We start from the raw sequence: 8578 nt of genomic DNA, 5'->3' as shown, positions 1-8578 counted from the left end.
TCCACTCTGCTTTGAAGTCATTCAAAGTGGACACTGCCCCAGGTGTATCTGGTTGGACTGTGCCCCTGCTCAGAGCTGCCATGAGGTCCAAAGTAGTCATGGAGATGATCCATTCTCTGTGCACTATGATGGTCTCTGGCACTGCTCCTGGACAGGAGATGTTGTGCTCCTCCAGGCTGGTAGCCCTTGCCAAACCTGGGGGAGGGATCAGACCTATTGCTGTTGGAGAACTGTTATACAGACTCTGCACAAAGGCTATCCTAAGGCACTCCTTGAAGCCAGACTTCCTGCTGGGCAACCAGTTTGGAGTTGGCAGTAAAGGAGGTGTTGAACCTGTGGTCCATGCAGTTAACACTGCACTGGACAACCACAAGTTCACCCACCTGACCAGTCTTGATTTTACCAATGCCTTCAACAGTGTTGGTAGGCAACTTGTTGCCCAGGCTGTCAGGAAGTATTCCCCAACCCTGTACAGGCTTGCAAAGTGGGCCTACAACAAGCCCACTGACCTTGTCCTGCCAGGAGTACCTCCTCTCCACTCATCCCAGGGAGTCAGACAGGGTGACCCTCTGGGTCCCCTCCTGTTCTCTGTTGGGATCAGACCCCTCCTAGAGGATCTGATTGTTGCCCTAGGTCCAGAGTGCACAGTCCTAGCCTACTTGGATGACATTTATGTCCTGAGTAGCTCTGACAGCACGCTGAGTGAGGTTGAGTCCTTCTTTGCTTCCCAGCAAGATCTCACTCTCTCACTCAACATGGCCAAGTCCTCCATAAAATCTCTGAGTGACATCAGAGACAATGGGCTTGGAATCCTGGGCAGCACAGTGGGTCCCAGGTCTGCTAGAGAGTCTTTCCTCAAAGACAAAATAGCAATGACCAAGGCCAAGCTTGGCAAACTGGTGGACCTCCCCCACCAGCATGCCCTGCTTCTCCTACTCCAAGCAGTCCAGCAGGACCTTAGACACCTCCAGAGGACTCTCAAGTCTGAGGATCTAATGGAACTCTGGGAAGACTTGGACATGGCCCTATGGGACAAGGCAAGAAGTATCAGAGGGGCTGCACGTGTAATGGACCCAGAGAAGGACAACACCCTCTTGTCTCTCCCAGTCAAGCTGGGTGGCCTTGGCCTTCTCTCCCATTCCACCTGTGCCCCCCTGGCTTATGTGGCCTCCACTGGAGCTGCATCTGTCATACTTCACCCCCTCCTTGGTGATCCTGGTCCAGACCCTCCTGAGCCCCCCTCCCAGCACAGTCTCTGTCTGGATGCCTTCAAGTCCACCCAGGCAGACTTGACACTTGCTCTGCCTCCCCTCCAACAACAAGCACTGGTTGAGAATTCCTCAGCACTTGGCAGGCAGTGGCTCTCAGCCATCCCCTCCAGTGCAATCCTGAGGCTCACCAACTTTGAGGTGGCAGCAGCTCTGCAGCTGAGGACAATGGTGCCCAGCACCTCGCCCAGCTGCAGACATTGTGGACATGGAAACTTCCATGGACATGATGAAGTGTGCCCACACAAGTCCAAGTGGACTGTGGCTAGGCATGAGCAGGTGAAGAAGGTGATAGCTGGCACCCTCAATATCATCCCAGACATTGAGGTCCACCTTGAACCCTTCATCAGTGACACTACACACAGGAGGAATGACATAAGAATCTCTGGCTCCCATGCCTCTGGGCTGGCCAACCATGAGTATGACATCTCCATTGTGTCACTGGGCTCTGTCCAGGCCAGGACCACTGTCTCCCCACCTGGGTTCACTGGATCCACCCTGGAGAGGGCTTCTGCCACTGTCCACAAATTCCTTGACTCTGTATCTAGGGAGAAATTCAGAAATCTCCCTAGCTCTGCTGCCACCCCCTTCACTCCCCTCATCTTTTCTTTGGGTGGTGTCATGGAACACAGGACTGCCCAAGCCCTCCACACCTGGGGTGAGGTCCTACCTCCCCACTCCCACAGGATGCTTTGTATCAGACTCAGTCTCACCCTCCTTCGTGCCAGAGTGAGAAACTTTGATCTCTGGTCCCATTGAGCCAAGAAACTGCCATGTCTACTATAGTATCCTCTTCCCATAGTTCTTAGTAGTCACACCCGATGCAGCCCCCTACCCCACGGGGCAGTGATCTGGTAACTTTGGGTGGAATCGACGTAAACGCCAAACTTTTAACGGAAGGCTTTCAGTGCGATAAGGTTGCTGACCAGGGCGAGGTCGTAGCCTTCCATAATCAAAGAATAAGCATAGACACCGTTAAACACACTTACAATGCACATGGACACGCTAAGAGACCAGAAGACTGCGCCCTTGTAGTTGCGGAGGGACTGCCAGAGGCCCATCTCGTGTTTAAGGCGCTCCATGGCGAGCGCACCAGAAGCCTCGGCATCGGCGCCACCAGCGTACTTGACGGCCATGTCGAGGTGCTGGGCCTCAGCCTTGTTGTCATCATCGAGCTCGTGAGCTTTGGCGGGCGGAGTAGTCGGTGCTGTCATACCGTGTGTTTATTGAGGGGTGCTGACCGATTATCATGCATCACAGCCTCTATATATCTTGGGATGGTAAAGCACAACAGGTGCCCCACATCGGAAAACCCTAGGACCGGTCTGTTGATCTGTTGCGGCTTCGGCCGCCTCGCATGGCCAAGCCCGTGCAGGATCTGGCGACACCCATTGCAGGGCGGCTGCTGCGCGGGGCGGACGGACGGCTGACGTGCACAACTCGCGCAGTGGTTGACCGATTGTTGCATTAACTCCTCGGCAATAACCAGCTTGAAACAGTTGGCAACGGGTTAGCAACCCCCGCACAGACGAGGCCGGCCCAGGGAGGACACGCGTCTACAGGCTCCGCGACACCATGGGGGTACCCCTCATCTCACGACTTGAGCCCCTGGTCACACGAGTCAGGGGCTGTCACCGTTCCCCATGGGCATCGGGCCCCATGGAACGGTTGATCGAGCTGGGTGGTCCGGAGTTGCGACCTTTGCGGCAACGGGTATCGGACTTGTCGTTTTTTCAGGTATATCGTTGACCCACGCACGTCGTACACGCTCCACTCCTCTCCGCACCCGTCTCCACACCACCATGACCAACCCCACTCCCCCTACCAAGCTTCGCATGGCGGTGCTGGGCCTTGGACGCATGGGCTTGCGCCATGCCGCAAACGTGAGGCGTGCTCCCAACCACACTGACAACCTAGGTCGCGTACCGCACCCCCAGGGCAGAGCTGGTCGCTGGTGCCGATGCATATGTGCCGTCGCTGGAGAAGGCCAAGGGTGAACTCCCTCCCGGCGTCTAGTAGGTGTGCGAGTTGGTACACGTCTGACCGCAGCTTGACGACCTCGTACCAGGAGGTGCTGGCCATGCCGAATGTCGATGCCGTCCTTATCGCGACAGAGACTGCGTCGCACGCAAAGCTGACCATCGAGGCGGTCAAGGCCGGCAAGGTGAGAAGCACCCAATACATACCAACGCTGACATTCAGCACGTTCTTCTGGAGAAGCCCATCTCCATTGATGTTGATGCGGCAAGGCCTGTTGTGGAGGTTGTCAAGCAGCACCCCGAGGTCGACGTCATGGTTGGCTTCTGTCGCTGATGTAAGGCATCTGCGCTCGTTTGGTTACTCACTACCTCAGTCGACGAGTCGTACCAGTACGCGGCAAACAAGGCCCACTCTGGCGAACTTGGCAAGCCCTACCTCGTCAAGTCGGCCTCCAACGACACGTACGACCCCACAGGCTTCTTCGTGCAGTACGCCAAACACTCTGGAGGCATCTGGATCGACGCCGGCATCCACGATATCGACGGTGCCCGCTGGCTTCTTGACGTTGCCAACCCGAAGAACCTGCGCAACCCCAAGAAGCAAGTCTCGTATGTGTACGCATCTGGGGCCATCATCCGTCACCCTGGACTGGCCGAGCATGGAGATGTCGATTCGGCCCAGGCAATCATCAACTTCGAAAACGGCACGTCGAGCAACATTCACGCCAGCCGAACCTCGACCCATGGCCATGACATCTTCTGTGAGGTGTTTGGGACGGAGACCAAGCTTTACATCAACCCAGTGAGTCGCCTACATCGGTTCAGAGTACTGACTCCAGATCCCGTCAATCAACAAGGTTCAGATCCGCGACCAGTGGGGTGTCCGCAACGAGACGACGTCGTCTTTCCTCGACCGCTTCAAGGACGCGTTCGTCAACGAAGTCAACGAGTTCGTCGGTGCCGTGCTGGATGGCAAGCCCATGCCGGTCACCGTCGAGGATGCGTTCCAGGCTTCGCAGATTGCGGTCGCTCTCACCTGGTCCCAGCGTCACAACAAGCCCGTGTTGTTTGACGACGACGGCGAGCCGATTCTGAGCGAGTAGAGACACGTAGACGTTGAAACGAATGCATCTTGTTGAACCGAATCTTGAAATCGCTTCTGTTTCTGCTGGCCTGTCTTAGTTGGAAGGAGGCCCATACTCGAAGCTTGCATCTGTTGTGTCGAGTAGCCAGCGAAGCGCACTCGACCTTCAGGCTTGGAGTGGAGTAACCGGACGGCTTGTGCCCCCACCCAACCTTGTTCCAGATCTCGGTAACCCACAAACAAACAAACCGGTCTATGGTTATCCAGTCAGGGCTTAGGTAGATCGGAAGCGACCTGGCACACGGACTACTCTCAGTCTGGCCGGGGTTAATGCCCGGAAACGACTCTCAGTCTGGGCCGGTGTTATGTGGGTTTCTGGGCATTAACTCCGGCCAGACCGGACAGAGTCAATGTTCCTAACCCCGGTACCCCGGCCAGAGTCAGCCTGAATGTTCGGTCGATTTATGATTATCGGCCGCACCGAGCTGCTTGCCTTGAGGCAGCCATAACAGCCCGTAGGTCCATGAACCACCCCGTTAAATCACCGACTGCACGCACGCTTACCGTTCGAGCAACAACCACTCGACATCAATTCACAATGCGTACCACTCTGCAGCTTAGCAATGGGAAGAACATTCCCAGCCTCGCCTGGGGCAACGGGTCATCCGGCCTGACGGCCTCCGGGGAGATGGCCGCAACACTGGGCACTGCCGCTATCCAAGGTGGCATCACGCACATCGACACTGCCCAGATGTACTTCACGGAGGCTGAGACTGGCGAGGCCATCAGCAACGCCGGCGTTGATCGCAGCACAGTCTGGGTTACGACAAAGGGTAAGCTCCAGTCGTTGCAGCAACGCTGACCCGCAGTCTCGGAGTCTAGCAGTGAGGGCCATGCGGTATAACGCAGCTACTGATCAAAGACACAAAGACTACCCTCGAGGACGTCAGGCGCAGCGTGACGCAGTCCATCGCTCGCCTGGGTTCCATCCCGAACCTTCTGCTAATTCACAACCCATTTGTCCCCCAGCCCGGACGCATTGGAGAGTTCTGGACGTACTTGGAGGCTCTGGTGAAGGACGGCACGCTCGAGGGCTGTTCCCTTGGCTTCAGCAACTTCCGTCCCCAGGACATCGAGGAGGTCTTCAAGGTGGCCACAATCCACCCTGTTTGCCACCGTACGTCTACATGATCTGCCAAGCTGAACTGGCCAGAACTCGAGTACCACCCTTACGTTCTGGTTCACCTCGAGCCCGTCCTCGCGCTGCACCGCAAGTACAACATTGTCGCTGAGGGGTACGGGCCTCTCACGCCCATCGTCCGTCACTCCGGCGGCCCTCTCAGGCCTGTGCTGGAAAGGATCGCGGAGCGCAAGGGCACCGACATCGGCAATGTCCTCCTTCAGTGGACGATCCAAAGCGGCGTGGTCGCCGTGACCACCTCGACGCGGTCGGAGAACATCAAGAAGCTGGCGAACCTGTTCAAGCAGGAGGACCTGACTGACCAGGACCTCAAGGACATTGAGGCTGCTGGGCGGTCTGTCCACTTCAGATTCTACTCGGTACGCTCACCTTGAGTAGGCGACTGCTAACGGATTAGGAGCACATGACCGAGGAGTTCCCGAACCCCGCGTTGCCCGACGGCGAGTAAGCGATGCCACTCTGCTCAGGCTCAGGGCTGCTCGGATTCGGGCTCAGGGTATTTAGGTAACGGACTGTCTCTGTTTCTCTTCATGCAACTCATTTCAACACATCCTACTTTCGTTCCACTCTTACGTTGCAGCGCTCGATGACAGAGAAGAACGATTGAGCATACATCGACTTTGTCATGTCGTCCCCCTGTTCCCCCAGGGCCTTGATACCTGGAATGTCCGTTGGAGATCCCTTCGGCGAAGGTCTGGTGTAACCTGGATCGCAAGCTCAGAGTCGGTAAAGACGGACGGAAGAGACATCCAAGCCGATCGACACCGCAAGGAGAACGGTAATACTTCTCTCAAAGTCGGAACTGGCATTAGCACAGGGTTCCATCACGGTGTCTGGCATGGAGCGGCAGTCGTTACGCGTTACGGAGCGACTCACTGCTCAAGTAGTAGGGCTACCTCCCACTTCAAGGTGAAGAAGCCTCGGCCATCGTCTCCGAGTGAGGTGTGCTCCTTCGGGAATCGCGTATCCATATAGTCAGATGAGATGGAGCATCTCGGTGCAAGTTAGATGTGGGGTCTCCAATTAAAACCCACGGCCGTGAGAAGTTGTTCGACTGTGTGTGGTATCAGCACCTCATTGACAGAAGCTCGGCCCCCCTGGTAGGCGTCGGCAGCGAAAGCCTCTCAGAACACATACCTGAGCGTTAGCAGCGTGTTGACAGAGTACGATACGCCTTTCCTCCAGCATATCGTCAGGATGGTCCCAGGCTCCTGGGTCCCTGTGTAGACACATTTCCTGGGAGAAGCGCATGGCCAGTCCCCATAGCGGACAAGCCGGGTCGCCCCGCTCAGACTCCCTGCCGTCAGCGGCCACCTTGCGCTGCCCCGTACAAATGGAACGTGACATCGCAGATTTTCCCTCTTTGGATTCTTGCTGAGACGATCAGCTCAATGCGGCACTGTCACATGCCCGTCGAAACGCGCTGTTGCCACCGCCGCCGGGAACCATTAATAGTACCGCTATCCACAGCGATCTCGAATGGAATACATCGAGATCACCGTGGAACGTCCCCTGACAGCTTCAAACACCGACTGCTAGGAATTGGTGCTAGATGTCTGAAATCCTGTTTTGTGAAGTGTGCCGAAAGCCCGTGTTGTAATTACAGTCTGAAGAAGATGGATACAGCCATCGCAGGACCCTGTGTCGCATTCATGTCGCGGCCATCGCAACCGCAAAAAGGGCAAAGTGGACTGTTAAACCTGCCCGCTCGCTGTCCTGCATGGCTTTGTACGTACTGTACGGTGTGGGCCCATGGCTGCAGCTGTTTCGGTATGGTGCGGGAAGCTCCGGACAACCGAGCAGCGTGGCCCACGCGTCATCATAGGCAGCGTAGCTGCAGCTTTCACCTTCCATTCCCATTTCTGCGACCCAGACATCCTGTCAATGTCTACCCAGCGCGACTACTAACTGTAGCCGACACTCCACCGTCGACTGGTGTGAATGGTAGAGCCACTGCTGGAAATACCGCGGAGATACCAAGGGCAGGCGTTTCCGAGCAGAGTGGCCGCCATTCGCTCGACCCTCACTGTAACACGCCCAACACTTTCGACAGCCTCAACACCCTCACGACAGTACATCCATCACTGGTAATGGCTCAGCATCTCACTGTCTCAGTGACGCCGAGAGGCCGCTGAGAAGCGCCGAAATCGATATCGACACACCTAAGGACGAGTTACTCTGTCCCAGCCGTTGCCATCTTTCCCATCGCACCATGACCATCACCAACACAATCTACCACTCGGACGAGTCCCACGGGCTACCCTCCAAGTGACCTTCAAGCATCCACAGTTGCCGCTCACTCGTTTTACGGCACCCTCTTCTCCGATGTTGTCCTGAAGATCGAGCTCGAGCAGATCCGCAAGCAGGGATCCTATGCTGCCTTAAAGCTCAATGGCACCCGGCATACGACGAGTTCCGTATCTATGACGGTGTGACCCGCGTCGACTGGCGTTTATATGAAAATTAGCAAGATTTTAAGACATTTTATTTCATTCTACATGATGAATTAGTTTCCATCTAATTTAAACATACCTTTGAAGGCCTCCGATACACCCTTGGTTTCCTACAGCAACAAGCTTGCCACCAGTGGCGATGAAAGAGCCACATGCTCTGAGTGGTTCACCGTGTGCTGCTTCCCTCCCAACCTGTCCAGGAGCCTTGATATGCTCGGCGGATACGTCTAGAAGGCCAAAGTGGCCGCGAAGGTGATTCAGCTAGATGTCCTCCTCGTTCCCGGGACCAGGACCATCGACCTTGAAGGTGGCCTTGTGGCTACGGCTACCTTAGGGACAGACCTGCCGTGGTATGGTAAGACCAAGGTGTTGCTGGATGCTCCAGAGGGATGGACGCGGCAGATGAGGCTGCCAGCGCCGGAATATGCAAAAAACGTGCGGCTGTCGGCGGACTCGACAACCGAGATCCCAGGCTACCTTACTGCCACAACTTGCACCTCGACCGCTACTCTCGACCTCTCATTCGACCTACCCGTCCGTCTCCCTGCCTCTCACCCGGCCACTGGCTCTGGCACCGTCACCGTCACCGTCAC

At 56.2% G+C, this 8578-nt stretch overlaps 3 protein-coding genes across 3 annotated transcripts; 2 read left to right on the top strand and 1 right to left on the bottom strand.

The window, feature by feature from the left end:
* Nucleotides 1-2158: 2158 nt before the first annotated feature.
* On the bottom strand, nucleotides 2159-2482 carry EHS24_008303 (uncharacterized protein; the record flags this gene model as incomplete). The annotated part of the gene is made up of 1 exon (XM_028623621.1): nucleotides 2159-2482. The coding sequence occupies one exon, from the start codon at nucleotides 2480-2482 to the stop codon at nucleotides 2159-2161; it is 324 nt and encodes a 107-aa protein (XP_028476554.1).
* A 588-nt stretch (nucleotides 2483-3070) lies between these two features.
* Nucleotides 3071-4350, top strand: EHS24_008302 (uncharacterized protein; the record flags this gene model as incomplete). The annotated part of the gene is made up of 6 exons (XM_028623620.1): nucleotides 3071-3151; nucleotides 3186-3283; nucleotides 3318-3432; nucleotides 3471-3573; nucleotides 3622-4049; nucleotides 4087-4350. 6 exons carry the CDS (start codon nucleotides 3071-3073, stop codon nucleotides 4348-4350), a joined length of 1089 nt encoding a protein of 362 aa, XP_028476553.1.
* A 579-nt stretch (nucleotides 4351-4929) lies between these two features.
* On the top strand, nucleotides 4930-6040 carry EHS24_008301 (uncharacterized protein; the record flags this gene model as incomplete). The annotated part of the gene is made up of 6 exons (XM_028623619.1): nucleotides 4930-5164; nucleotides 5201-5215; nucleotides 5254-5508; nucleotides 5545-5891; nucleotides 5930-5976; nucleotides 6028-6040. The coding sequence occupies 6 exons, from the start codon at nucleotides 4930-4932 to the stop codon at nucleotides 6038-6040; spliced, it is 912 nt and encodes a 303-aa protein (XP_028476552.1).
* Between the last annotated feature and the right edge of the window lie 2538 nt (nucleotides 6041-8578).

The sequence above is a fragment of the Apiotrichum porosum genome (genome assembly GCF_003942205.1).
Source record: "Apiotrichum porosum strain DSM 27194 chromosome Unknown scaffold_6, whole genome shotgun sequence".
In the NCBI taxonomy this organism is placed as follows: Eukaryota; Fungi; Basidiomycota; class Tremellomycetes; order Trichosporonales; family Trichosporonaceae; genus Apiotrichum; species Apiotrichum porosum.
Note: the sequence above shows the minus strand (reverse complement) of the source record. Positions and strands in the feature narration are given on the sequence as shown.